The 24,295-nt window shown below is 42.9% G+C and overlaps 4 protein-coding genes across 7 annotated transcripts; 1 reads left to right on the top strand and 3 right to left on the bottom strand.

Moving 5' to 3' along the window:
- Positions 1 to 19: 19 nt before the first annotated feature.
- Positions 20 to 13,101, bottom strand: LOC117852549 (glycine--tRNA ligase, chloroplastic/mitochondrial 2). 4 transcript variants are annotated; one of them, XM_034734673.2, is made up of 36 exons: positions 12,739 to 13,099; positions 12,624 to 12,674; positions 12,455 to 12,522; positions 12,164 to 12,245; positions 11,993 to 12,056; positions 11,772 to 11,827; positions 11,525 to 11,602; positions 11,100 to 11,174; positions 10,779 to 10,849; positions 10,550 to 10,666; positions 10,357 to 10,458; positions 9,842 to 9,962; positions 9,627 to 9,713; positions 9,380 to 9,466; positions 7,685 to 7,786; positions 7,374 to 7,437; positions 6,871 to 6,926; positions 6,296 to 6,367; positions 4,938 to 5,020; positions 4,793 to 4,841; positions 3,922 to 3,984; positions 3,644 to 3,733; positions 3,474 to 3,548; positions 3,235 to 3,309; positions 3,091 to 3,149; positions 2,787 to 2,880; positions 2,489 to 2,707; positions 2,305 to 2,399; positions 2,009 to 2,099; positions 1,837 to 1,941; positions 1,591 to 1,629; positions 1,147 to 1,236; positions 866 to 967; positions 608 to 689; positions 439 to 524; positions 20 to 348 (listed from the first exon to the last, which is right to left on the bottom strand). In XM_034734673.2, the coding sequence occupies exons 1-36, from the start codon at positions 12,988 to 12,990 to the stop codon at positions 250 to 252; spliced, it is 3,201 nt and encodes a 1,066-aa protein (XP_034590564.1). In that variant the 5' UTR covers positions 12,991 to 13,099; the 3' UTR covers positions 20 to 249. The 4 variants fall into 4 exon arrangements, 3 of the variants coding, with proteins under 3 accessions (XP_034590564.1, XP_034590563.1, XP_034590567.1); XM_034734672.2 differs by having other exon boundaries at positions 3,462 to 3,548; positions 12,739 to 13,098; XR_004639862.2 differs by lacking the exons at positions 20 to 348; positions 439 to 524; positions 608 to 689 and having other exon boundaries at positions 908 to 967; positions 1,591 to 1,741; positions 3,462 to 3,548; positions 12,739 to 13,101.
- Positions 13,102 to 13,575: 474 nt separating this feature from the next.
- On the bottom strand, positions 13,576 to 18,514 carry LOC117852551 (peroxisomal acyl-coenzyme A oxidase 1). Its single transcript, XM_034734679.2, has 14 exons — positions 18,308 to 18,514; positions 17,934 to 18,042; positions 17,773 to 17,834; positions 17,303 to 17,512; positions 17,068 to 17,155; positions 16,831 to 16,993; positions 16,540 to 16,738; positions 15,561 to 15,758; positions 15,015 to 15,146; positions 14,723 to 14,843; positions 14,494 to 14,604; positions 14,307 to 14,376; positions 13,993 to 14,176; positions 13,576 to 13,914 (listed from the first exon to the last, which is right to left on the bottom strand). The coding sequence occupies exons 1-14, from the start codon at positions 18,449 to 18,451 to the stop codon at positions 13,702 to 13,704; spliced, it is 2,004 nt and encodes a 667-aa protein (XP_034590570.1). The 5' UTR covers positions 18,452 to 18,514; the 3' UTR covers positions 13,576 to 13,701.
- A 562-nt stretch (positions 18,515 to 19,076) lies between these two features.
- LOC117852557 (uncharacterized protein At4g28440) lies at positions 19,077 to 20,902 on the top strand. The gene is made up of 2 exons (XM_034734684.2): positions 19,077 to 19,500; positions 20,363 to 20,902. The coding sequence occupies exons 1-2, from the start codon at positions 19,191 to 19,193 to the stop codon at positions 20,557 to 20,559; spliced, it is 507 nt and encodes a 168-aa protein (XP_034590575.1). The 5' UTR covers positions 19,077 to 19,190; the 3' UTR covers positions 20,560 to 20,902.
- A 452-nt stretch (positions 20,903 to 21,354) lies between these two features.
- Positions 21,355 to 24,084, bottom strand: LOC117852553 (GDSL esterase/lipase At5g45950). The gene is made up of 5 exons (XM_034734681.2): positions 23,211 to 24,084; positions 22,715 to 22,845; positions 22,204 to 22,434; positions 21,866 to 22,118; positions 21,355 to 21,768 (listed from the first exon to the last, which is right to left on the bottom strand). Exons 1-5 carry the CDS (start codon positions 23,773 to 23,775, stop codon positions 21,581 to 21,583), a joined length of 1,368 nt encoding a protein of 455 aa, XP_034590572.1. The 5' UTR covers positions 23,776 to 24,084; the 3' UTR covers positions 21,355 to 21,580.
- Positions 24,085 to 24,295: the final 211 nt, after the last annotated feature.

Raw genomic sequence — 24,295 nt, 5'->3', positions numbered from 1 at the left:
CACGCATTTGGATTTGAAATGAAAGGAAATGAAATACTCTGTTGCCTAGCGCACACAATGCGTTGTGTATTGTTCTGCCGAATAATAATCTTTTTAAAAATTTAATGAGCAGGCGGTGAATATATGCAAAATCTGCTCAGAAATCCTGGCACCAGCAGAAGTTGCCCTTCTCTTTAGACTCACTCAGCAGTAGGCTCGTAACCCAGGAACAGCAGTGAAACTGGTATTTAGCCAGGCAGGCCCCGCCGGCTAAAACCCAGGTAAAACTGACAGCTCTGCGATTCCCTTGGGCAAACTCTCAATCTTTCTCAGCAGCGCCAGCCGGTTGTTGCGAATTCTCTCGTCTTCCTGTGCATGACATGCATCATCAGTAAGAACCCCTGGAGGATCAGCAGCAGCAGCAACAACAGAGGTTATTTGAAGGCATCTCAAACTCACCGCCATGACGAAAACATTATTGAAGAAATCTTCTAGGGGTTGTATCAAGAGCAGAGAAGCATCAGCAAAGGTTTTAATATCAACACCTAGAGGATGGATACAGCACAGGTAAACAAACATAATGCAGAGAAGCAAACCATCACAGCAAAAGTGAATGAAAAATGTGTACCAGGATGGATCTTGTCAGCAACCTCCAAGTAAGCGTCCCACAAAACTTTTTCTTCATCTTTCTCAAATACACTTGGGTCCACCTATACATAAATGCAGTCAGGAAAGAAACCAATGACCATAAATTCAGTCAGGAAAGAAACCAATGACCGATTCAACTAGTACTCCAGTCTGGTGATGGGCTGCTTGCTGAGTCAAAAACTTAACCATAACTTGAACTGTAATCGCAGTTTATGATGGTACATGTTTAAGCCAGTACCTCCAAAGCGGACTCAATTTCTTTTCCACGTATGATTCTTGTTGGCCTTGAATACGCTTCAACAATTTTTGGAAATGTTTCCGTTCTTGAAAATGCTTCCATCTGCAAGAGTTCATGTAACAAAAACCATAACGGTTAACCACAAGCCCATAGCCCTTCATAAATTTCAGAAAAGTATTACGCATTTGAAAGCGATATCCAGTTCAGGACTTCATAGAATACTTGGAAGAACTGAAGAATCATTGGGGAGGAGGATAGGTGGGGGACACATGACATCTTACTTCAGTTGCTGTTTGTGCCGCTAGATAGGGGCAGTTTGCACGCTCCATAAGCACTGAACGGACTATCTCGCAGTTAATTCCCTCATCCACCTGATAAGAATGATAAGAATAGATGCCACTTTCAAAGAGGCAATGGATTTCATCCAACAAAGTTTTGATGACATGGAGCAAGATGAGTTTTACATGAAATGCAGATATATCAGTTCAAGGTTAATCCTAAATCAAAGAAAGGATCAGCACAGCAGTAGGAGAAGCTATATCAATATTTTCACATGGTGGCATGTATGCATATGAACTTTGAGAAGAAGAAACATATTGCTGAAACTAATCGGTACATCCGAAAATAACTTCTATTTCCATGGTAAATATAACCATGTAGTAAACACCCAAAATGAAAATGTGTAATATGTGTATAACTATCATAACGATCAAGACGATACGTACCAGAAGCTGCTCCAGTCTCCTCGTGACAAATTGTACTGCCTAAAATGATTTTGACATTAAAGCTGTCAGGAACCAAATGCACAGAGATCCTATGACATAACTTCCCTCTGACGCAGTCACTGACATGCAGGCCTGCTGGACATGGGCCCACCTGTCAGTGACCACGTCACATGACGTTACGTCAGAGTAACTGCTTTCATACTAAATGAGCATAGTTCATAAACATGATCTGAAATGCATACTGACCTCATCTATAACATCAATATCTATATCTATGGGTTGCACCTCTGCCATCAAGGTGAGGGCTCTCCTGAGATCAAAGCTCTTCTTGTTCTCAACCAATATTTGAACCTAGATAAAAAGGATATATAAGAAAGTTTTATGTGATGACATTTGAACTTCTTTCAAATTCCCTTACCAGTCCATAAGAGACCCTTCGAAGTCCAAATGGATCGTTCGTAGAACTTGGCTGACATCCAGCTCCAAACAAACCAACTAGGCTATCTAATCTGTAAAGCAAATGAATAAAGGGAAGCAACTTCTCTAACTTGTAAAAATTCTTAGACAAATGAAATGAAGTACTAGATCTGGGAAGTTCCCACTAAATTTCTGTGTGCTACTGCTAACAGAAGTAACATATACACGGTACAGGTTATTTTCTCAATGTCGATAATGCTATAAACACTGAATGGGCTAAGTCTGCGTGCACAATACCTATCAGCAACCGCAAGGACTATGCCAGCATCTGTTCTTGGAAACACATCACCCGAAAACCGAGGAAGTGCTATCTCAAATAGTGCTTCTGCAATCTTTGACGTGAATATTTACTCAGCCAAAATGGACAAGATGCTAAGACAAGTTGGTACCAAATTTATGACATTAAAAAAGAACCAGCAACCTCTTCAGGAATGCCATCTCTCAAAGCATAATGGCGTGCCATAACTCCAGCAAGTGAAGTAAATTCCGTCACAATAGAAGTGGCAAGATCTGACATGGCCAACGCAGCTGCATCTTTGATAATTGGGATCATTCCCTCATTTATTCCGAGAATAAGGGTCAATTCAGAAACAATATTTTCAACGCGTGTCATTTTATCGAGCATTGTGCCAAGTTTTTCCTATTCAATCAGATGTAAATATGATATAAGACAAGCATTATAAAAGTTATAGTATAAGAATTCAGGACACCATACTTACATGAAAAAGAATACCATTAAGCTGGCCTCGGAATTCAGAAAATTTCTTTTGTGTATCCATCTTATAAAAGAATTTGGCATCCTCATACCTTGCCCTGCATTCTACACCAATTCAGAATCTGAAGTTGACTTAAGTCCTCTAATCTAATGAAACAAAAATTCAGAGGGTACAGAAAGAAAATTTCAAACATAATGCTATTTAGTTGACTATGGTGATTTGGTGATTTGTTGTTCATGCAAAGAACTTGAAATTAAAATGCACGCCACAACTAGTTTACAAAATTATCATAGGGCCTTTGCATAACCTGAGAACAGCTTCATTGCCTCTGCGGACAACTTCCTCTTTAATGGCACCATTGGCAACCTAAAAGAAAAGTGGTTAAACAAAGGGGCAAAAAAAAAACACATTATTCAATTCTCAAGTATAAGATGGGCAAAAATCCTCTCACAGCAATAAAATATGGTAGCAGATTGCCTGTGGACTTGGAGGTTACAGCGAAATACTTCTGGTGTTTCTGCATAACCTGCAGTTGCAGTTCTGGTTAAAAAAATGCAGCACAATACAAATATTACCAAACAAGGTTACATGTCAGCAGGCTTATCGTTTTGGTCAACGAATCGTCAGAATAAAAAACAGTGCAACTTATAGGCATCAACAATCAAAAGCTGAACATACTGTAATCAGTACATCTTTCGGAAGTTCTAAGAAGGAATCATCATATTGACCAAGGATGGGCATAGGCGCCTCCACAAGATTGACAACCTGCGTCATGTGGTTTGAAATATTTTGGGATAAGTTACACTTTCTGACAGTACAAATTATGATAAAAAGTCAAACAATGAAGAAGGAACATCTACCTCCTGCAGCAAACTATCAGGTGCAATGAAATCTCCACCGACACCTTTAGCCAATATAGTAGAGTCACGCAAGACTCTTTCCTTGCGCTCCTGCAGTGAAATTAACTACAATAAGACCTGGAATGCTGAGCAATTGAAAATTATAATGAGTCAATTTAGCTTTTTCCCTGCTTCATGCAGGTTACAAAAGCTGACCAAGATTAAATGTTCAAATCAAATAAAAATGAGTTCGTGGATCGCAAATGTGCGTATGAAGAACCTATATGTGCTCATCTCACCTGCATATCAATCAGGAGCCCAGCTTTTTCCACAGCAGATAAATATGATTCTGCAGTTTCCACCTGATAATTGGAAAGAGTTTTAGATTACTTGATAGATACGATTAGCTGGATTTCAACAAAAATAGTAACAAATGCTTCAAAAAGGAAGGATATTTTGGCACAATCTTTGCTCACAATCCTCCACTAGACAATACTAGGTTTATAATGATAGGCCACAACCTGCCCATAATGGATTAGTGCAAGTACTAAATGCCAACCTAAATTGTTAACTGGATGTATCCATCATATCAATGTACCATGCTTCATGAAACACCCATGCAACTTAAATCAGGTGGTACCAGGTAAGGTGCATTAATGCTTTTAAAATACAAAGGGGTCAATTTTAGCATGGACGGACAAAATATTCTCCAGGCAAAGGCGGATGAGCATGTAGCTCAATGGTAGAGCACTCAGTAGAGGTTCCACGAGCCCAGGGCTCTAACCCTGGCCACTGGGTGCTGCATTTGTGTCCACCTCCCTCTGCAACAGATGCAGATGGGTCCCAGGCTGCCAAGGCAGCAGCGCAGGTGGGGTTCCTGCCCGGCTAGGCTTCGGTGGACCAAGGTTGTGCATAACTGTAGTTCATTGAGCTACCGAAAGTACATCAATAGAATTAGTTGGTAGCATGCTGCTTGCTGCTTTAGTTATTTTAGTTTCTGTACAATATAAAAGCAAGGGCAGATGTCAAAATGAACCAACTTAAATACAGTGTAAAGTATCATAATTTTTATTAATGGCTTAATGCAGCATATTCTTACTCAATATAAACATCAAAACAGAAGTAATGAAAGAAACAAAGATCAAATATACAAGGAAGTCCAATTAGAACCTTAAAATTAGCCACAGAAGAGTTACGAAGGCCACATGATGAATTCCCACTGCCATTGCAAATTGTGTTTGTTATAATTGATAGGAACAATAATCTCCAAGTTCATAACAAAAAAAAGGTCCGGTACTAATACAAAATGTATTACCTTGAGATACCAGCAAAAGAAAATGGCACAACAAAATCTCCGTGAAGTGCCAAGATCCAGCGTATTGGACGACTAAAAACAATCTGCAAGTGAAATAATCCAGAGTGAGTGGCATGAAAATACATTAACCTTGTAATGAGATAAGTAAAGCTAATTGACAGGATTGCAGATTATCTTCCAGGTTGGAAAGCCTCAGTTACGAACCAGGCTGGCAGATTGGTCAAGGTTCAAGTAATTCTCTCTGCTACCCCTATCTATCTTATGATTGCTGTATGGATCTGCCTAAATGGACTGTTGTGGAGATTGACAAGATTAGGCGGAATTTTCTTTGGAAGGGGCATGAGAAAGCTAATGATAGCATTTGCCTAGTATACTGGCTAAGGGTGAGTCAACCAATCCAATATGGAGTCCTCGGTATTCATGACCTTTAGACGGTTGGGCTCTGTGGTTACCGAAAACTGATCCATCACATCCTAGGTGCTGCCTAAATACACAGGTGCACCCTAAAGTAGGGTGATGTTCTCTGTAGCAGTAGAAACAATAGTGGGTGATGAAATGACAACCAAGTTTTTGGAAGAAGTTATGAAAATGCTGGGCTCCGTTGCATTGCAGAATCTTTCTTTGGCTTGCCCTCTTGAACCAGTGTTGGATGGCTGACAGATTGGAGAAAAGACGTCTGCCGCATCCTTGCAATGATCTCTTTATGACCAGTCGCAGGAAACCATCCAACATTTATTGTGTTCTGTCTCAAGAAGTTTGGTTCTTGGTCCTCCAGAGGGTCAGCCTTCAAGCAGTGTTTCCACAGAGAGATATCTCCTTTTCTAGCTGGTGGTATGGTGGTCCAAAATGTCTGGATAAAAAACATCATAATGGCTTCAACAGCCTGGTCCAATTGGTTGCTTGGGATATGTGGAAACAACAGAACAATTGTGTTTTCAGTGGTGTGCATCCGGGCCCTAATAAAGGGTCGCAAGCTGTGCTCACTGTGGTGTGCAGAAGGGGTCAGGTTTTAGGTTGTTGGATTGTCTTTTATCATTTGGTTAGTGGCACGTGTGTGGTAATCATAATGCAGTCAGGGCCTATATCATAACAAGTTTCTCCTTTTAATGAAATGATATGCAGCTCATGTTAGAGAAAATAATATCTAAAGCTCATTACTCAAATGAAAGAAACTATTGTTGAGATGTAAAATTTAGTTGTTTATGCAAAATTAAACCAGGGTACATAATGATCAAGAAGCATTCATTCTGTACATAATTGATCACTTTATTTCAAATCTATAATGATATTAGATCATTTAAAAATGATTGAACACAATAGTAACATTGTAGCATCGATGGCTTTGAGGGTACACGTACATTGGAGTTCCAGCGCATTGACTTGGGAAACGAAATACCAGAAATAATAGTAGGAATATCTTCAGTTAGGACCTGCAATTCACACGCTACAATTAACGAACAGACGCATGGAGAGAGATAAGCACTGACAAGAAATAGAAAAAAATACGCCCAGTCATGCATGTTGAGCTAGGCACCAGAAGGCACATGATACCGAACACAGTACCTACTAAATTATCAATAGCCAATTCGTTCTCATCTTATTAACTCTTAGTACAAAGAAACATAGCACCTAGTTTATTATAAATCGTGGAGGTTGGCAGGATGGAGCACCTAATCTTTCTTAAACGTGAAAATTTGGCATCTAGCACCAATAATTCCAAAACTTGAATCCACTAGACTAATTTGTTGGTCAGGATACAAGAAAGGTGTCACAAAGAAAGCCTAGCCAATGCAGCAAATGTTTATCATTCCCATTCCAGACTTCCAGTGCAAGTCCATTCTATAAACACCATAAATGTACAAGGAACCAAAGCTCCTTCTTCAGTTACCCAGTACAATCATCTGTCAAGCAAATATAAAGGATAAGAAAGAACCTCATCAGCAAAACGAGCAGACTCTCTGACTCGAGCATAGATATATTCTGTTTTACCTGTAAAGTATAAATTTGACATGAAACTTAGGCCTCTTTAGACAACAACAAGAAAAGATATTCAAGCAAAAAGGGGGAGAGTAGGGTCAACAATGGACATTTTACATAAGTTCCTTGTATTAACTGTTATACATTAATTAGAGTATAAGGCCTCAACGCCATCAAGTAATCAGATATGATGCAGATATTTAATACGATTCTGATATGATTTTGTGATATCTATGTTGACCTGCACAGATTATTAGTTCTACTATAACTTCCATGCAATCAACACCGCATGGTGATTCGAACAGCAAGCACAAACAAGAAGTGAAGATGAGCGTAGGTAACCAATCACAATGCGCAATATACATGGTGCAGTGATGAAGTTAAACACAAACACTACAAACATACATTGGTAACTCTAAAAGGAACGGCAGTTCAAAGGGAAGAGCTTGTTTTGCATACCATCTATTCTTCTATATAAACAATCTACAGAAACATTATTCTTTCGACAAAATCCCTCAGCGGCCTGGATAAGAATAAAGAAAAGTATTCTGTAAAAATCCCTCAACAAAATAAATAAGAATACGAAATTATTCTAAGAGAAAATGCCCCTTATCAGAATTGGTACAACACACAGCTTTTTCTAAACAATGCTACTCTCTTCTAAAGAACCAAAATAAAATTTCTGCATGCACATACTTATGCATCAGGCTACAAAAGAGACCCAAGAATAGCAATATCACAACAGGAGTATAGCCAATTGGATAGCCAACCTTAGTGGGGTTTCCATCTTGGTCAAATGCCTTCGCAACTGGTGGACCGCGTAGTTCAACCTCTACCTCTGTTTGCTTCATACTAAGGTTTTCAACAACAATCTGTAAATCAAAGCTGGACTCCTTATAGCTTCAGATTGGACAAGTACTAATGTGAAAGGAAAACAATGGTCCAATATGTCAAGGACTTTTCATAAAACAAACATAACTAAAAGATACCTACCAAAAAATCACTTCTTTCATAAAAAAAGATGTTCTCTTGTTCATGCACACTAGTTTTTGACTTCCATGTGATTAAAAATGCACAAAACATCCCTAACATACTAAACAAAGGCAGAGAAGCCTAACGGGTAAAAAAAAATCTCCACCATGCATTGGCCGAGTCATCAGGTCATCACATTCATTCCTATGTAAACTCACACCAGACTCACTCCTTGTTATGGCAAGTGGGCTGGCCGCAAGCCTAGGCCCACGAGTCCTGTAGCTCGTGAACCCACAAGGGGAATAAGATTGGTTTGTTAGCAGGTCATTAGAGATAAGGTTGTTAGAGAGATAAGGTTATTTAGATTAGATTGGGTTTGTTAGATAGCTGGCTATATAAGCACAGCCACACCATCCATTATAATCAAGCAAGAAGAACCCTAAAAGTAGTCAAAACCTCCATATAAGCACAGCCACACCATCCATTATAATCAAGCAAGAAGAACCCTTAAAGTAGTCAAAACCTCCAAGGGCGGGCGATGAATAGGTTCTTCGTGCTATCCCTAGTTCTACCATATCATTTGGTATCAGAGCCACTGCTGGCCTACAGCAACCACGCGCGCAAGGGCCACAGTCCTCGCCTGTTGAAACTGCGACCCGCCATCCTGCCCGGCGTGCAGACCCGTGTGTCCCCCTGCCGGCGCCGTCCCTGGCGCGCCCACGGGCGAGCCTGCCAGCGACGCCCCGGAGCCGGCAGCGGCGCTGCACCTGCGGGTCGCAGCTTCGCTGGCCACCTCGATGCCCGCAGTATCAGCCTTCTCCCCGGACGCTCCTCTCCAGCACTCTCAGGCCTCCCAGCAACTCAGCGACTCCGCAGACCTCCCGACCTAGTGCAATCTTCACGCCGCCATCTGCCTATAGCTCGTCCAGGCCTTCAACTACGTCTGCTCAAGTGTGCTTCATCGCCACCGGGTTCCAGCCCCATACGGTCTGCAGCTCTGAGCATTGCCACAGCTCAAGGATGAGCTTTCTTCAACGGGTGGTGAAGTGTTATGGCAAGTGGACTGGCCGCAGGCCTAGGCCCACGAGTCCTGTAGCTCATGAACAGTACCACGAGGGGAATAAGATTAGTTTGTTAGCAGGTCATTAGAGATAAGGTTGTTAGAGAGATAAGGTTATTTAGATTAGATTGGGTTTGTTAGGTAGCTGGCTATATAAGCACAGCCACACCATCCATTGTAATCAAGCAAGAAGAACCCTAAAAGTAGTCAGAGCCCCCAAGGGAGGGCGACGAATAGGTTCTTCGTGCTATCCCTAGTTCTACCATATCACTCCTGGTCTTTACTCACGAAAAAGGGCACGTCATATAAAGATTTTAAATACTCAAGTGACTACAATTTCTGACAAAGCTTGAAAAATATGATGGTGTATAAAAATACGTCAAGAAGGTTGGTCAGGAAACTAAATGTAAGATAAGAGTGGTCAAGATGATACCGCTAATCTCCTTGGTGTCCCATAAGAGTGCACTTCTCCATGGCTCAATCTACGTTTCTCCAATGTATTAACTACAGATTTCTCAAGCTGAAGAAGGTCAAAAGACAATAAACTTCAGGTCATTTCACTATGAAACGGAATCAGCAGATTCTATTTAGAAAAAAAAATTGCAAAGCAAGGGTCATCATGTTGCTTGTATGTGGATCGAAATTTGTCTTGTAAGGTGAAGGAAGAACTTTGCTTTTACCTGTTCGGTTGCTTCTACGACATCACGGGGTGGCAACTCTTCTGTTCCTATTTCAAGAACAAATGTCCGTGGCTGCCCTGTCACTCCCTAAAGGGCAGAAATCAAAGGCCTAAGTTCAACAATGTGTGTATAGTCTGCAACATCATATATGCACAATCTTATGTAACTTTTTTCCTTAAAAACACTAAGTGACGCAAAGTCGTGTAAATGAATACCTCTCTATTAGGCTTTTCAGAGACATGAGGATAGATAAGGTTAGCCTCTTCATAAGTACCCAACGGATGCCCAAGGTTTTTTCGAGTTTCCACCCAAAGCTGAGCACATTGACGAGCAAGACTGCAGAAAACATTCAGCAAGATCACAATTTTATTTTCACTTCAATGCAGAAGCTAGAAGAAAGAAGAGTAATGAGCGAATCAACTAAGAATTCTAAGCCCATAGCAATGAGGTAGGAAGAAAAAAATAAAAATTTAAGTAGTGATTAGTGAGACTTATTAAAACTTAAAGAAAGTGCAGGATGTCAAACCTCCTCGATGAAGACATTTGTTATTCTAACGGAGATATATAACTAAATTAGTTCAATACAGCTATACAGATATCCCCTAATAACTGGAAATGATAGGCACGGAAGAGCAGTTTCTCAACTAGGAACAGAGAGGCAGCAAGTTTCCAGGTTAAGTAGATAACAGATGAGGAAGCACAGTAAAAAACAAGGATAATAGTTCCAGACCTTCGCATGCGACCAAAATATCTTGCACGCTCAGTTACACCAACAAAACCTCTAGAGTCTAAAATATTGAAAGCGTGAGAGGCCTTCAGAACCTGATCGTACCTAGCTCATTGCAAATCAAGGTCCAACTTATCAATTTATCACTTAATTGCTTGTAGTCCAAAAATAATGTATATAAATCATTCAAACATACGCTGGAATTGGCAGCCCCAGTGATAACAAGGAGCGAGCCTCTTCTTCAAAATCGTCGAAGTTGTTTTGAATGCGATCGACATCCGCATGCTCTAAATAATACGCACTCATCTCCTTCCTGAAATCAAGAAACCATAAACGAGGCCCTAAGCTTAAGCAAATGACAAAGAAAACACTAAAGAAAAAGAGAAGACAAGCATAGCATCCAAAACAGTCAAGAAGATACATACTCATTCTCAAGGAATAGTTCTCCATATGTAATGCCTTCAGTGTATTGTATATTCTTGAAATGATCAACTCCCTGTCACAACATCTAAACTAAAGTAAGGTCAGCTCTTTCAAAGGTCATACTACCAAGCAGAGTATGGAAATAATCTCAATGGAGAAGTTAATACAACAATTGTTATGCTATGAACATACAGGAGTCAAGGATCGATAATCAACAAAACCAAGAGTTATGTTTAATATTCTATAAAGAAAAAAAGAATTGCAATAAGCACTGTATATGTATGATTCATAAAAGGGAAGTATGAGACCATTACTGGACCGACCTGAAGTGACATGAGGATACGTTCAAGTCCATATGTTATTTCAACAGAAACCGGCTGCAACGGAAGGCTTCCTGACTACAGTGATTGAGATAAAAAAAATGTACAGAGGTTAGAGAGGAATAGGACATGAAAAGTTTTGAATAAATAAAGTGAAAATGCAAATTCATCTAATTCATCCTAGGTCATCTAGTTTTGAATACATAAAGTTTTGACTTTGGGTGCTATTTTATTCTTGGTGCAAATAATCAAGTTCCACCTGGATGGTCTAGGCTTTTTTTTTCTTCAAAGAAAAATCTAATGAGTAGTAAATTGCTCTAGTTTGCATTCCTCGGCTACATCCAAGATATGCAGACTAAACAGCTGTGTGGTCCCAGTGTAAATTGAGCAGGAGTCATGAAGTAATGCACACTTTTTGTTAGCTCTACCTGCTGAAAATATGTGAACTGTGTGATTTCCATGCCATCCATCCAAACCTCCCAGCCCAGTCCCCAAGCACCAAGAACCTGTCATCAATAAGAAGAATCATCAACATGATAATATATGAGACTAACTGAGTGCAGCAACAGTTAATATGACATGCTGATAAGCTGAATTATATTTCATTGGTGTTTACTTCAACAAGGGCATGGGCTGGCATAAAAGGATAACACCAAAAAGGAGGTAGAAATTCACCGGACTCTCCCAGTTGTCTTCAACAAAACGGATGTCATGTTCACGGACATTAATACCTGTGAGACAAAGACTTCATTTATATTCATAAAAATGTGAAAGAGGGAAACATAAGAACATCACCATGCATCAGCTGGGCCTTTCATTAATAAAAAAAAATTATGACACTAGTCTTCCTTGTTTTACAAATCTTGTAGTAGAACTGAAAGGAAGACTAGTAATACCTATTGCTGAAAGGCTGTGCAGGAAGAGATCTTGCGAATTTCCAGGATCAGGCTTCAAAATTACCTATTGACATGAATGATTAAATACCTGAGATCAGCTCAGCTGCTGGGAATGGTTTGGTCAATCAAATAGAAGAAGGTATGAAGGGGGTATCTGAAACTTGAGTCAACCTGAAACTGAGTATGGCGTTGAAGCCTATTGGGATTGTCTCCGTAGCGGCTATCATCTGGTCTTATACTTGGCTCCACATACCTTGAAGAGAATGTTTGCAATAGCAAAATACGATCAGGTAATAACTGATTCGAAACGCATCTATATCAGTTTCGTCAGGGCCCAGGATTGTAGCCTTATATATAATAAATACTGTAATAGGAAGAATTTGATGGTGCATAAACAAAAGTGGGTGGGAGCTGAGTTGGTTGACACATATTTAATTTAGGATGATGGGAAGGCGAACTTACGCGACGTTCCACGGCTCAGGACCTAAGACCCTAAGAAACGTCAAAGGATTCATGGTGCCCGCTCCAACCTGGATTTTGTTGGTGGATGAAAGCAATGCAATCGATGGTAATAAGGTGTAGTGTAACAATGCGCAAGAATACAAGGCATGTTATGCAAGGTATAGGTTACCTCGGTGTTGCTACACTGCATGACAGCGCATCCTACGGAGGCCCAATACTCCTGCATGACAGGTTTGTGAGCTTAGTTAGCAGGAAGGAGCATTGATCAAGGAGTTGAAGTGAACCTGGAGGCGCTGGATGGCCTGCTGGAAAGTGAGGACGGAGGAGGTGGGGGATCCCCATTGGTTGGCGGCGGACACAGCGGAGGAGGCGTCGCCGTCTGCGGCGGCAGGAGCAGAAGATAGAGGGAGGCGAGGGCGTCGGCGGTGGCGAGTAGAGAAGCGGGCGGGGCTTGGAGGAGGAAAGGCGGAGGGCGTTAGCAGCGCCTGGTGGCGGCAAGCGGCGACGGGGGAGTGGAGGGAAGGTGGAGGAGCCATGGTGGAATGGGAATGAGCATGCCAAGGGCCGGGAAGAGGAGGATAAGGATGAGAATGGAGAGCGCGAGCGGGAAGAAGACGATGACAGCCGCAGGCAGGCGTAGGCGGACGCAGCACCCAGTACGCGTTCCTGGAGTGAAGACGCACCTAAGTTGACCAGTTAGCAGTTGTTTCTTCCGCAGATACAATTTTTTAGATTAAAGAAAATATCCAGCCTCGATCATCCACGAATGAATGACTGCCGCTAAAAATACACCAAGAAGACAGAAACTCAGCACTTAGGCCGTTCTAGCAGTACTACCCTCGAGACTCACAGTTCACTTAAAGACAAGACTACTAACATGACTCCTTAACACTAATCAGGGTTCTAAGACTTTCTCCAGCGTCTAGGTGAACATCCTGCTACTGAAGAATTCTTCTTCTGAAATTCCAACCAAACTTGTTGAAGTACTCCAAAGCAGTGTCTTCTTCTGAAATTCCAACCAAACTTGTTGAAGTACTCCAAAGCAGTGCCTTCAAGCCTGCTACAGTTCTTCTTCATTTCTTCTACCGCATATACATAGTAACCCTATTGCATTCAATCTCTACCAATTCAAGGCACTTGATCGCTCTTTATTAATTGATGAACGTATTATATTATACCACTTGACTTGCGTGTCTAAACACTTACAAGAATCGCTACCAGCTTATATTTCTCACTCGATTCATTCATCAGAGCCTGGAGGAGAGGTTGAGCTGCTGCTTGAGCAATGGGCGGAGGTACTCGTGGTACCCCTCCGGCACCACCGTCTCGTTCAGAGGGTCCTTCCACGCCTCCTCGTACAGGGCCGGGTACACGTTCCCGTCGTACCGCCCCAGCACAGACCCCAGGTAGTGATCCGTGTAGTTGAACGCATCCACCAGCGCAACAGCATTCGGCCGCACCTGTAGTTTCGTTCAGATTCACTTCAGTTCATCATCATCATACTACTCTACGACTCAGATTCAGTACCAGCTGCCTACCTGCGCGTACAGCTTCCCCAGCTGCTCGTTTGCCAGCGCTCCCTGCTTTGGCGTGATGCACCCAGTCGCCAGGAAGTCGCCCAGGTGCTTGTGGAGAATGTACAGCGCGTAAACATTGCAAAGGTTCTCCAGCTGTTCCTTCACTCCATGTCCAGGGATGTCTTGCTGCACCTTCTCCATGAACCTAACACCACACACAGTAACAATGAATCAATGTTTCTAATTCTTCTTCTTTCCTTAACTATTTTTTTAAAAAAAACAAAAAAAAAGATCGCACCCTTCATCATCAAGAAGGTTGGACAATTAATACTCACTTGGTTACAATAATCAACTGGATGTGAGCTACTGCAGTCTCAAGCAAATCTGGGGACCTCTCATAGAAACCTGCAAGCCATAAGATCATCGTGAATACACTTGATTTCCAAAGAGACTTTAGCGACAGTAATTTGGTAAAAAGAAAAAATAAATAATGTGCTACATTGGCTAGCTATAAATACTAACCTTCCTCTTGACTTGATGCTTGGCTTATATTCTGGGCGCAGTTTACCGCCATCCTGAGAGCCCTGGCTTCAAATGCCTCTTGTATGGCAACAGGGTTAAGCCAATCTTCGGCTGTTGAGAGTCATCAAACATGGGTTATTACCATCATAAATACAGGCTCATAGCCTCCTCACGAGGCCTGAAACAAATATCAAATATACTTGACAATGGCATGATATGATGAGCCAACCTGTATTGACAGCACATTTGCATTGCATCAAATACTGTACTTTGCCCATGTAAGCCATTGTACCAACAGGTTGCTTCCCAGAAGCCAATTGAGAAACAGTCTTCATTAGAATCCGTGCAACCTACAGGCACCACCAAAGGGTAAAGGCAATTACACACCAAAATAGAATAAAGAAAAGCAGATTAAAAAAGGGAAAATAAATTACGCCATCACACATACTCAAACATAACAACAGCAGCTAAAAGCATGATTATTGATTAGTATCATCACAGCCAAGGAATACCACACAAACCTGCAAAAGCAAAACAACATTGTCTCCTTCATAGGTGCAAGCAGGAACATAAACAGCAAACAATTCAGGAAGCCCACTGCTGTTCAAGTAACCATGCCCACCACAGAGCTTTCGGCATTCTTCAATTGCATCCTGCATCATAACAGAGAGGTATACCCATTACAAGAATGAATTGTCAAAGTCCTTTGTTATATATACTGACTAGACCATCAGAACAAGCATAAGCTCGAGTGCTCGACTATCAAACCAGAATCTACTCTCTTGAGGAATGGAGTGGAGCATCAGGAATACAATAGATGGTAAAAGCATATCGAATGACAGTCTGGGAAACACGGTTCCAACTTATGAACTACAAATACCTAAGAAAAATGAAGTGATAAAGGCAACATTTGCCCATTTGGGAAGCCACTTCTACAAAGCACTTTTATACTACTTGGGAGTACTCAATATTAACTCAATGAATATACCCCATGAAGTATAACCAGTAAACCATTTACATGTAGAATAGCTAAAAGCATTACTGAATTGAAACTTAGTTATGCATACAGCTGTTGCAGATGTTGTCACAGCCTTCAAACCCGCAGTACATGCATGAGATTCTTGCAGTGTTGAGAAGTCCTTAGCTTCCAGTTTCTGAGTGACATCCATGTATAGCCAGCTGAGCCAATCACCCACGAATCTAAATGCATAAGCTGAAGCCAGCAATGGAAAGAGTCTGCTTTGTTGAGTCTTGTAATTAAGGACCTGTAGCCAATTTGAACACATTAGTTGTTGGCCCAATTGATCTATTTCTCATTAACCACACATAGATAGCAGTTTGGGGGGTACATGTAGAGATAAGGCAGGGGTAGGTAGCAGGGTTAATTTAGGAATAAGTAGCTACTACATAGATAGATAAGGTGCACATGCACCACCAACTACACCCAACACACGCATGACTTGTGCTATCATTAGTCACCTGTCGTTCGTAGCCCAAAGTTGCAGAAACAACCATGTATTAGCATAGGCAGTAACAGTGTAACACTTGACAGTTCATTTACAAAAGTTGGTCGTATAGCCATTCACAAATATGAAAATGGCAATACATGTATCATGTATGCTTAACAGACAGGTTACTTCATGAAGAATCAGCAGCATATGCTGACACAGCTACAGAGTCGAAATAACTTTGCAAACGTTAGAGGCCTATGGATGTTTATCCACGCAGTTAAGTAATAAAGTGAAGAACAATTAGCATCAACTGAGCTGCTTATTCTTACAACATTGTAAGTGGTCTTTGAGATCCATATGAGCAGAACTAAAATCACATGGTGTCAACAGTCTGGGAAACAAGATTTTGGGGTTCAATTGCCTTTGATGCCCGCCTAGTGGATAGATCTCATTTATTAATTGTTTATATAATGTGAGTTTAATTTCTAGTTGAGAACATAGTATTTTAGAGAGAGAGAAAAGTTCTTCAGAGATTAACAGAGAAAATGAATAAATCATGAAACAAAATTTCTTCAGATATTAACAGAGAAAATACCTGAGTCTCAGGGCCACCATCTTGAGAGCCAAACTGCTTTCGGATTGCGCTGTATCGTACAGCAATGCAAACAGCACGGGATAAAGCCTTAGAAGCATCCGCGACAATTGATTGACGAACAAAAACCATTGTCCCATAAAGCAGCTGCTTTGGAACACCTGAGTGAACATATTTCCCCTCCCTTGTAACTTGTGAAAGCCTAAAAGCAAAGTTAACAATGCCAAGTTTTAAGGAGAGTTGAGCCAAAAAAAAAAGAAGCCAAAACGAAGTATGATAACCCAATGGACAAACCTCATCAACATTTGATCCCTAGGGATACGCACATGATCAAATCGCAGGACACCATTATCCATACTGTTATAAGCACCGCTGCCAAATTTTCCACCAATATCACCAAGGGTAACACCAGGAAGCGGGGAGTGATCCTCTAAGCTTCTCAGTTGCACAATGAAACCTGGGACGCGGGCATGCATAAGTCAGTAAGAAAGAGAGCACTTTAAAGGTGACCTAAAAGAAAAAACACACTACCATGAATGCCGTAGTCCTTTCCTTCAGTTATCAACCGAGCGTACACCACTGCATGAGTGGAAGCTTTCCCTAAGCCACCGGGCCACCACTGCCAACATGAAGAAACACGTAATGAAGTGAACTGCGGACAACATCTTTAACAATTTACAAAGGGCTAAAGCAATAGGGGAAAAAGGAAAGGAATAAAATGTTTTAAATAAATCAATAAAGTGGAAGTTGATTCATAGAACTTTACTTTGCTGGATGTCAGAGTTGGACTGTGGATGACAAACTCATCAGTGTTTGGATCAAATGTAGCAGTTGTTTCAAGTCCCTGAACATTTGAGCCATGACCAAGTTCAGTCTGAGCATAGCACCCAATTATTTGGAACTTGTAAGCCAGTGGTAACCACTTCTGCTGCTGCTCCTCAGTCCCTTGCCCTTTTATAGCAGGGACGAACATGCCCTGCAAGATGGTTTTTTCTTCTTTAAAAAAAGTTAACAAAATAGACGAAGGTTGAACAAAGCAACTATATGTGTTATTCCATGGCACGGATCTTGTTTTGCTTCTTATTGAAGGGAATGCCCTGATATTTTTTGCATAAATCCAAGAACAATAGGAAGATCGATGAGATGCAGAGCATATGGTAGCACTGACTTGAACAAAGGCTTCATCATGGTATGACTGGAACACATACTGATGGAATAAAGAATGGATAGGCATACCCAATGCAGATCAACATAACCAGGCTGGTCGACATATAACCTCAACAAATTTGCTTCCTCTTCTGTTAATCCAGATCAAAATGAGACAGTACATGAGTTAAGAGTGCAATGGGTCAATAGATCTTTGGTTGTTAATTGAAATACAGGGGATGATCTGGGACCTGTAAGACGTAGCTCGACAATGCGCTTCCACGCATGGGCTGCCTTTCTTAAAGTGTCCTTGAACAGGTCCTTCCTGGAGAGCATGGTCCTGTTATCCTTGCGGAAGACCTATATATTGAGCAGGCATAGATGTGAGCGAATCTTCTATTACTGTTTGTTGAATAAAAAAAAGAATACGGTGTGAGTCAGCATCGTAAGGCGACCAATGCAAAGAGGAATCACTAAAAAAGCTGGTAGTCAGCAGTGGAGCTAATGCTGTGATGTATCATTGTCATGTAAGGCTGAATTAAGCTGGTAGCGACTATACGAAATCAGATCCAGAAATTGGGGGATTGGGGATTGGGGAAGAACTAGTCAGCAATAAGTGACTTACAGGGTCGGATGCGACGAGGCGTGCCATGCGGTCCTCGACGTCGACGGCGTGGCGCGAGCCGGCCCATGCGACCTTCATCTCTTCGACGTCGAAGCGCGCGGCGGCCCTCTCGGCGGCGAGGTGGTCCACTGCGTCCATGGCCATCTATCTCTGCGGGGCAGCTCCTCGACTCCACCCAACTACTCGTCCTCTTCGCCTCGCTAGCTGACGGATGAAAATAAATACATGACAACCATGCATACGAGCTACTTTCCAACTATAATTTGGGACGTAGTATGACATTACAACAAGTGTGGATTCTGGCTTAGGAATTATCGTGGCTGTCTGGGGTGGTGGAACACTATGCATATACACGTCCCATACCACGAGGTTCTACGTCCCATACCACGGGTTCGTTCGGCTGGACTTGTAAGCCGGCTGAAAAGCTGAAACGGCTGATTTGTTGTAAGAGAAAAACATTGTTTACGTCTAATAAATCGGCTGATAAGCTGAAGCGAACTGACTGCACAAGAATTTGATTTCATGATGATGAAACTTCTCTCCTTCCCACGTACAAGGAAACTTCCTCGGTTCCTTCACTCCCTCCCTCCTCGTAATGACCTTGCCCCGTTACCCAAATTGCCACAAGACGACGAATGCGGCAGCCCAACATGTGTGTGTTGTGAGTTGTTGTCCAAGCAAAGCGTTTCGGCCCAGCCCACCATGCCAGGCGTCGTATCCCCTTTCTGCCGTCGCTTCCTATATAGCCCACCCCCACCTGGCAGTTGCCCACCCACGACTTGTCTTCTCGCATCGGCCGCCACCAACTCCCTCCGATCCCCCCCACTGCAAGCAACTCCACCGCCGCCGCCGCTAGGGTTTAGCAGTGAAGGGAGGATCGCCGATGTCGACGCCTGCGAGGCGCACCAACCGCCGCGGCCCCCCGCCCCCCGGCACCGGCTACGTGCGCCGCGCCCCGGCTCCCGGCCCCGGCCCCGGCCCCGCCGACGCCGCCAAGCCCCTGCGCAAGCCCGTCTTCACTACCATCGACCAGCTGCGCCCCCAGACGCACGGCCACACCCTCACCGCCCGCGTCCTCGAAGCCCGCACCGTCCTCGAAAAGCACTCCCCGCACATCGGCCGCACCCGCGTCGCAGAGTGCCTCGTCGGAGACCACACCGGCACCATCCTCGTCACCGCGCGCAACGACCAGGGTACGTCTCATCCAACCTCTACTATTTCTTTCTTTATTTACATTATTTATACAAAATCACTCGTGCTTCCGTGCCCCTCGACTGATTGGCTACCCGATCCATCAACGGATTGATTGGCTACCCTATCCATCAACGGATTTGCTATGATCCACCGTTGGTGGATCTCTAGCGGGATTCGATTGTAGATCTGTACTGCCAACATGTTTTCATAACTGCTACCATGTCTTGGATATGTACCCTACTCCATCAGCATCATCACCATGCTACCTGACACCTGCATTGCATAGATCTATATCGATGTTTCTTCTGCCTTAAAATGACTATGCTTTTTACCATGTCATTGTGTTGTGTGCTACTTTTACTTGACCCGTTAGGGATTGTTGGATTGGGTGTAGTTTTTTTCGTCTCCCCTGTGCAAAATATCTCTGCTACTTGTTGCCCTGTATACATATAGGATGGTGATGATGTGGAACAGGACAATTGCAATTTTTGTTATGTTCATCATTGTGAGACCTTACATGCTTTAGGCTTCATTGTGCTCAAACGACTGGATGACTCCTGTAATCTGTCACACGTGTCGGCGGTAACGACGTAGGTCTATGCTTTTAGTTGCCATGCAAAAACGCCTGGGTGCAAAGCAGCCTGTTGTCTTTTTTGTATAGAAACACTGTCGGTTATCCCTTGTGTTCTGACAATTGCTGATGTCCGCATAATATTTCAATTCATAATCTATTTTCCATTATGAAACCTGGCTTATGTTTATGTGTGATACCAGTAGTTTTGTGATGTTTGTAGCTGTTGGTTACCATATGCACAATGTGACTTGACGCTGATTGTTGGCTTTCCTTTTTGGGGGGGACAGTTGACCTTGTGAAGCCGAATACCACAGTGATCTTCCGCAACGCCAAGATTGACATGTTCAAGGGGACCATGAGGCTGGCAGTGGACAAGTGGGGACGGATCGAGGTGACTGATGCTGCTGATTTCAAGGTGAAGGAAGACAACAACATGTCGCTGGTGGAGTACGAGCTGGTGGACGTGGCAGAGGAAGAGGATTGAGTAGAGTCATATGACCCTCTGTTGAATGAAGTTGGGCTGTGGACATAGATTTGAGTAAGGCGGCCGTAGTGGTAGGCTCCTTTTTAGTTATCCTGGTGATTGGGACTTGTTAGCTTTAAGATATGGTTGAAGAAGCAGGTTAATTATGTACAGCAGCAGCAGCAAGCACAGCAGCAGCAGCAGGTGGTCTGTCTGGCTGTTGCTTTCTGTCGCGCGAGGCCTGGTCTATCTTAATGCTATTCTCTCATTCGGTGTTTATGAATCAATTTCCATGTTGACATCTGTTTAAGTTTGTGGTACGGTGAAGATGGGTGATGATAATGGATGCGATGATGTTTTGATATGTTGAGGTGTTGCTCTTGCTAGCATAACAATATGCATGTTGTGCGTTGGAATAGCTAAGTTGGTTTGCTTGCTTGCTTGTTTGTTATGGGTTGTTTGCATTTATGCTGTTGTCCTAGCGGAGAGGACTGTAGCAAGCATGGTGCTTAGTCTTGCCAGTCACCAATCCTGAATCCTGATGACGGTACACCTGCCTATCTGATGCCAACACGAGCAGAGGGAATGATCTGCAATACATGCATCATCTTATGCTACATCTAATTGGCTGGTTGAGACTGACCTCTCTCTCTCTTTCTCTGTGGAGCAAAATACACAGATTCTTTGGAGTGACCAGGACCAGGAGGGGCTGGCTTGAAACCAAGACGTCCGTCCGTCCAGCCTGACCCTAATCGGTATTCCTCTTGCTTACCAATTCACTGGGAGCTCATTTCAGGAAAGCAGTAGCAACGCACATTTCTCTCAAGATATCACAACGCTATCTATTCCATCAGCAATTCAGCATCACAATACAATTTGACACTAGTAGCCCTCTCTCTTTTCTGTGACACAATAAGGTCCATTTCGAATTTAGCTATATATTAACTCTATTACATTTAGATACGCATGACTCCGATAAAAACTAGCGCCCCCTGAAGCAGTAAAATCCAGACTATAAATCACGGCCCTCTTTTCACTTAGTCTAGCTATAGAGTTCTCTAATAGAATCCATCATCACATTTGCGATAAGTTGGTTTGTCGTCTCTGTTGGATGGACAGCATCCCAGTACAGGTACCTGCTGGGGTCTCCACATGTTCTTCGCCCTCGGCATGTTTGCCCAACTTCAATTACCCCTGATCCGCAGCACCCTCTTGATACTTCTGTTAGGCCTACCATTCCAAAAAACACAAGCAATCAATTAGCTTGGCCATAAAAAGATTACTTCTTGTGTCTGCTGTACATGCTAGAAAGGAAAATGCTGCGTACCAAAGGTCTTAGGATCCACTGTTGCGTCATGTATAGTTGTATACGTGTCTATGTATGAAGTTCTAATTTGACGCTGGTAATTTATAAAATTCAACAGTTGAACTAGCTTCGAGTTGAATGAAGTTGCAAGCTGATTTAATGTCTCATCACATCTGTCTGATCCTGTGCCGACCAAAGTTCGGGCAATTGGCATGCAACCCATCGGGGGCAGTCCAACAAAAACAAATCTCCTTCCTCCAAGCATTATCATAGCCTGAGACATATGATAAAAACATGCACTACAAATTATAACAGATAACAGATATGTCAGATGCTTGTTTGACAAGGGAAATGCTTACCTGGGTATGATTAGCAACACGTGCTATCAGGTGATTCTCGTACATATCCATACTAATTGCATTCGACCGATTTGATGCAAGATAGACAGAAAGTATATCATTTGTACCAGCGCTTATCACAAAGGTTGCCCTGTTAACAAGTCGCTCTGCTCTTCTCGGTCCAAGCAATGTTCGGATGAGTAGCTTGTAACGGAAAAGGTTGTGCAATTGTGCAGAGAATGACACCACATTCTATAAGCAGGAAGCTTAGCTGGTTAGTAGTTCAGAATCTCAAAGTAACCTTGCTCACACTACTATGTACAACTTTAACATCTACGAAAATTTGCTCTATTACCTCATCTACTGTATCTATGTGACTGTAATTTCACTTGGATACCTCAATTTGATTTCGATCTTCATCAGTTAGCTTTAGCAGTGAAAAGAATGAAATAACTATTTTTGTTTTGATCATGTGGCACACGTGGTTAAAATTTACAATTCTGTTAAGATGCATTGTGTTATGATGACATACTATTCTGTTGGCAGTGCTGTCGTCATATCCAGAGCCTCCCGATGCAAAGCTTACACCCCTCCTGAGCTGGGCGAGCCTCAGGTTTGTGTCGAAGAAGCCTGGAATAGTCCTCGCTATACCCAGTTTCTCCGCTGCATAACATCAAAGCTCTCAGTTAAGTATTAGGCACCTAGGAACTAGGACAGCACGGAAATTTTTCCCTGTATTCTTCTTTGTTCATGGCAGAGCATATATCCCCTGATGACCATCATATATCAATTATCCGGAGGAGCGATATGAACGCATAATTTTGTAGAATTTTCATTCTTGTGTGCTTCCTTTATCCTAGAGGTTGTACCACTACCATTGCATATGCACATTTATAATTTCTGAAAGACGCCTACTGCACGGGACTTCATTTTGTTGTAGCACCATGCGTATTAGCTCCATGTTGTGAATCAACGAAATAGTATCATAGCAATTAGCAAGAGTAGATGCAGGGATGAGTTTTTGTTACCTAACATATCTGTGGCTAATCGGCCGTTGGTGAATCGGCCAGTCGGCCTGCGCCCGTAGAAGTTCAAGCCGTAGGGCAAGAAATTTGCCCTGGCTGTGGTGGGCAGGTGGTTGTTGTTTCCAGGGTCCACTGTTGAGTCCCCAAGTACAAGGAGTGTGGTGCAGCCCGTGGTGCGGTTGATCATTGAGGGTGGTGGCGGCGCAGGAGAGTCCTGTGGTGGCACGACCAGCCGCGGCGGTGCAGGTTCCGCTCCCTGCTTTGGCGGTGCCGGATCCTGCTTCGGCGGTGCTTGTCCTGGTGGTCGTCGATGTGGAGATCCCCGCCGCCGTGGCGGTGGAGGCGTTGGCCCAGGCGCTTGTGGTGGGGTTTGCTGCTGGTCTGCTGGTGGTGGCTCGGGAGATTGTGGTGCTGTTGCTGGGGCATCAGCTGCTGTTGGTGGTGCTGTTCTTGCGCAGTGCAGCTCCCCAATAAGCAAGGCCACTAGGACCAGCAGTTGAAAGCCCCTCATGGCTTGAATAGGGGTAGAACCCAGGATCGACAGGAGGTACGGATGCAAAGTCGTCATGAAATCCCATGTATATATGCAAAGTGAATGAGAAAAATGCGGCGCCCTGTGAAAGCCATGAAGTGTTGCAAAGGTGATTTGGTGCCTATTAGGTGGGGACTGGTTGCTCTGGGCTACTTTGTGTGAGCTTGCAACGGCTGCTGTGTTCCTCGACCTTGAGCTGAGAAACGGAGAAATGCGTATCTTCTGGAGAAACTGAAAATTGGCTAAATTTGTTCGTCTGCAGTGACAAGTAAACTCTGTGCAAGTATTTGGAGGTGGGCGCTGTCAGTCTGAAGTTGAGTTGCCAGCATAACTTTACAGATACCGTATCATGTAGTTAGCGAAGCTGGTGCACTTGAGTTTGGTGAGTTTCGGCTCATTTACAGATCCAAGTGACATGCCATGTAGCTAGTAGGTTTCTTTCAGTAGGCTTATCTCATGATGTCTGTTGCAAAGGTGGTGTTTGTTTTCTAGGCTTTGACAGGAGCTGCATTTCAACTGTGTACAGATGATGTATGCATAACTGATGAATTCGGGA

Source organism: Setaria viridis, chromosome 4, assembly GCF_005286985.2.
Source record: "Setaria viridis chromosome 4, Setaria_viridis_v4.0, whole genome shotgun sequence".
Taxonomy (NCBI): Eukaryota; Viridiplantae; Streptophyta; class Magnoliopsida; order Poales; family Poaceae; genus Setaria; species Setaria viridis.
Note: the sequence above shows the minus strand (reverse complement) of the source record. Positions and strands in the feature narration are given on the sequence as shown.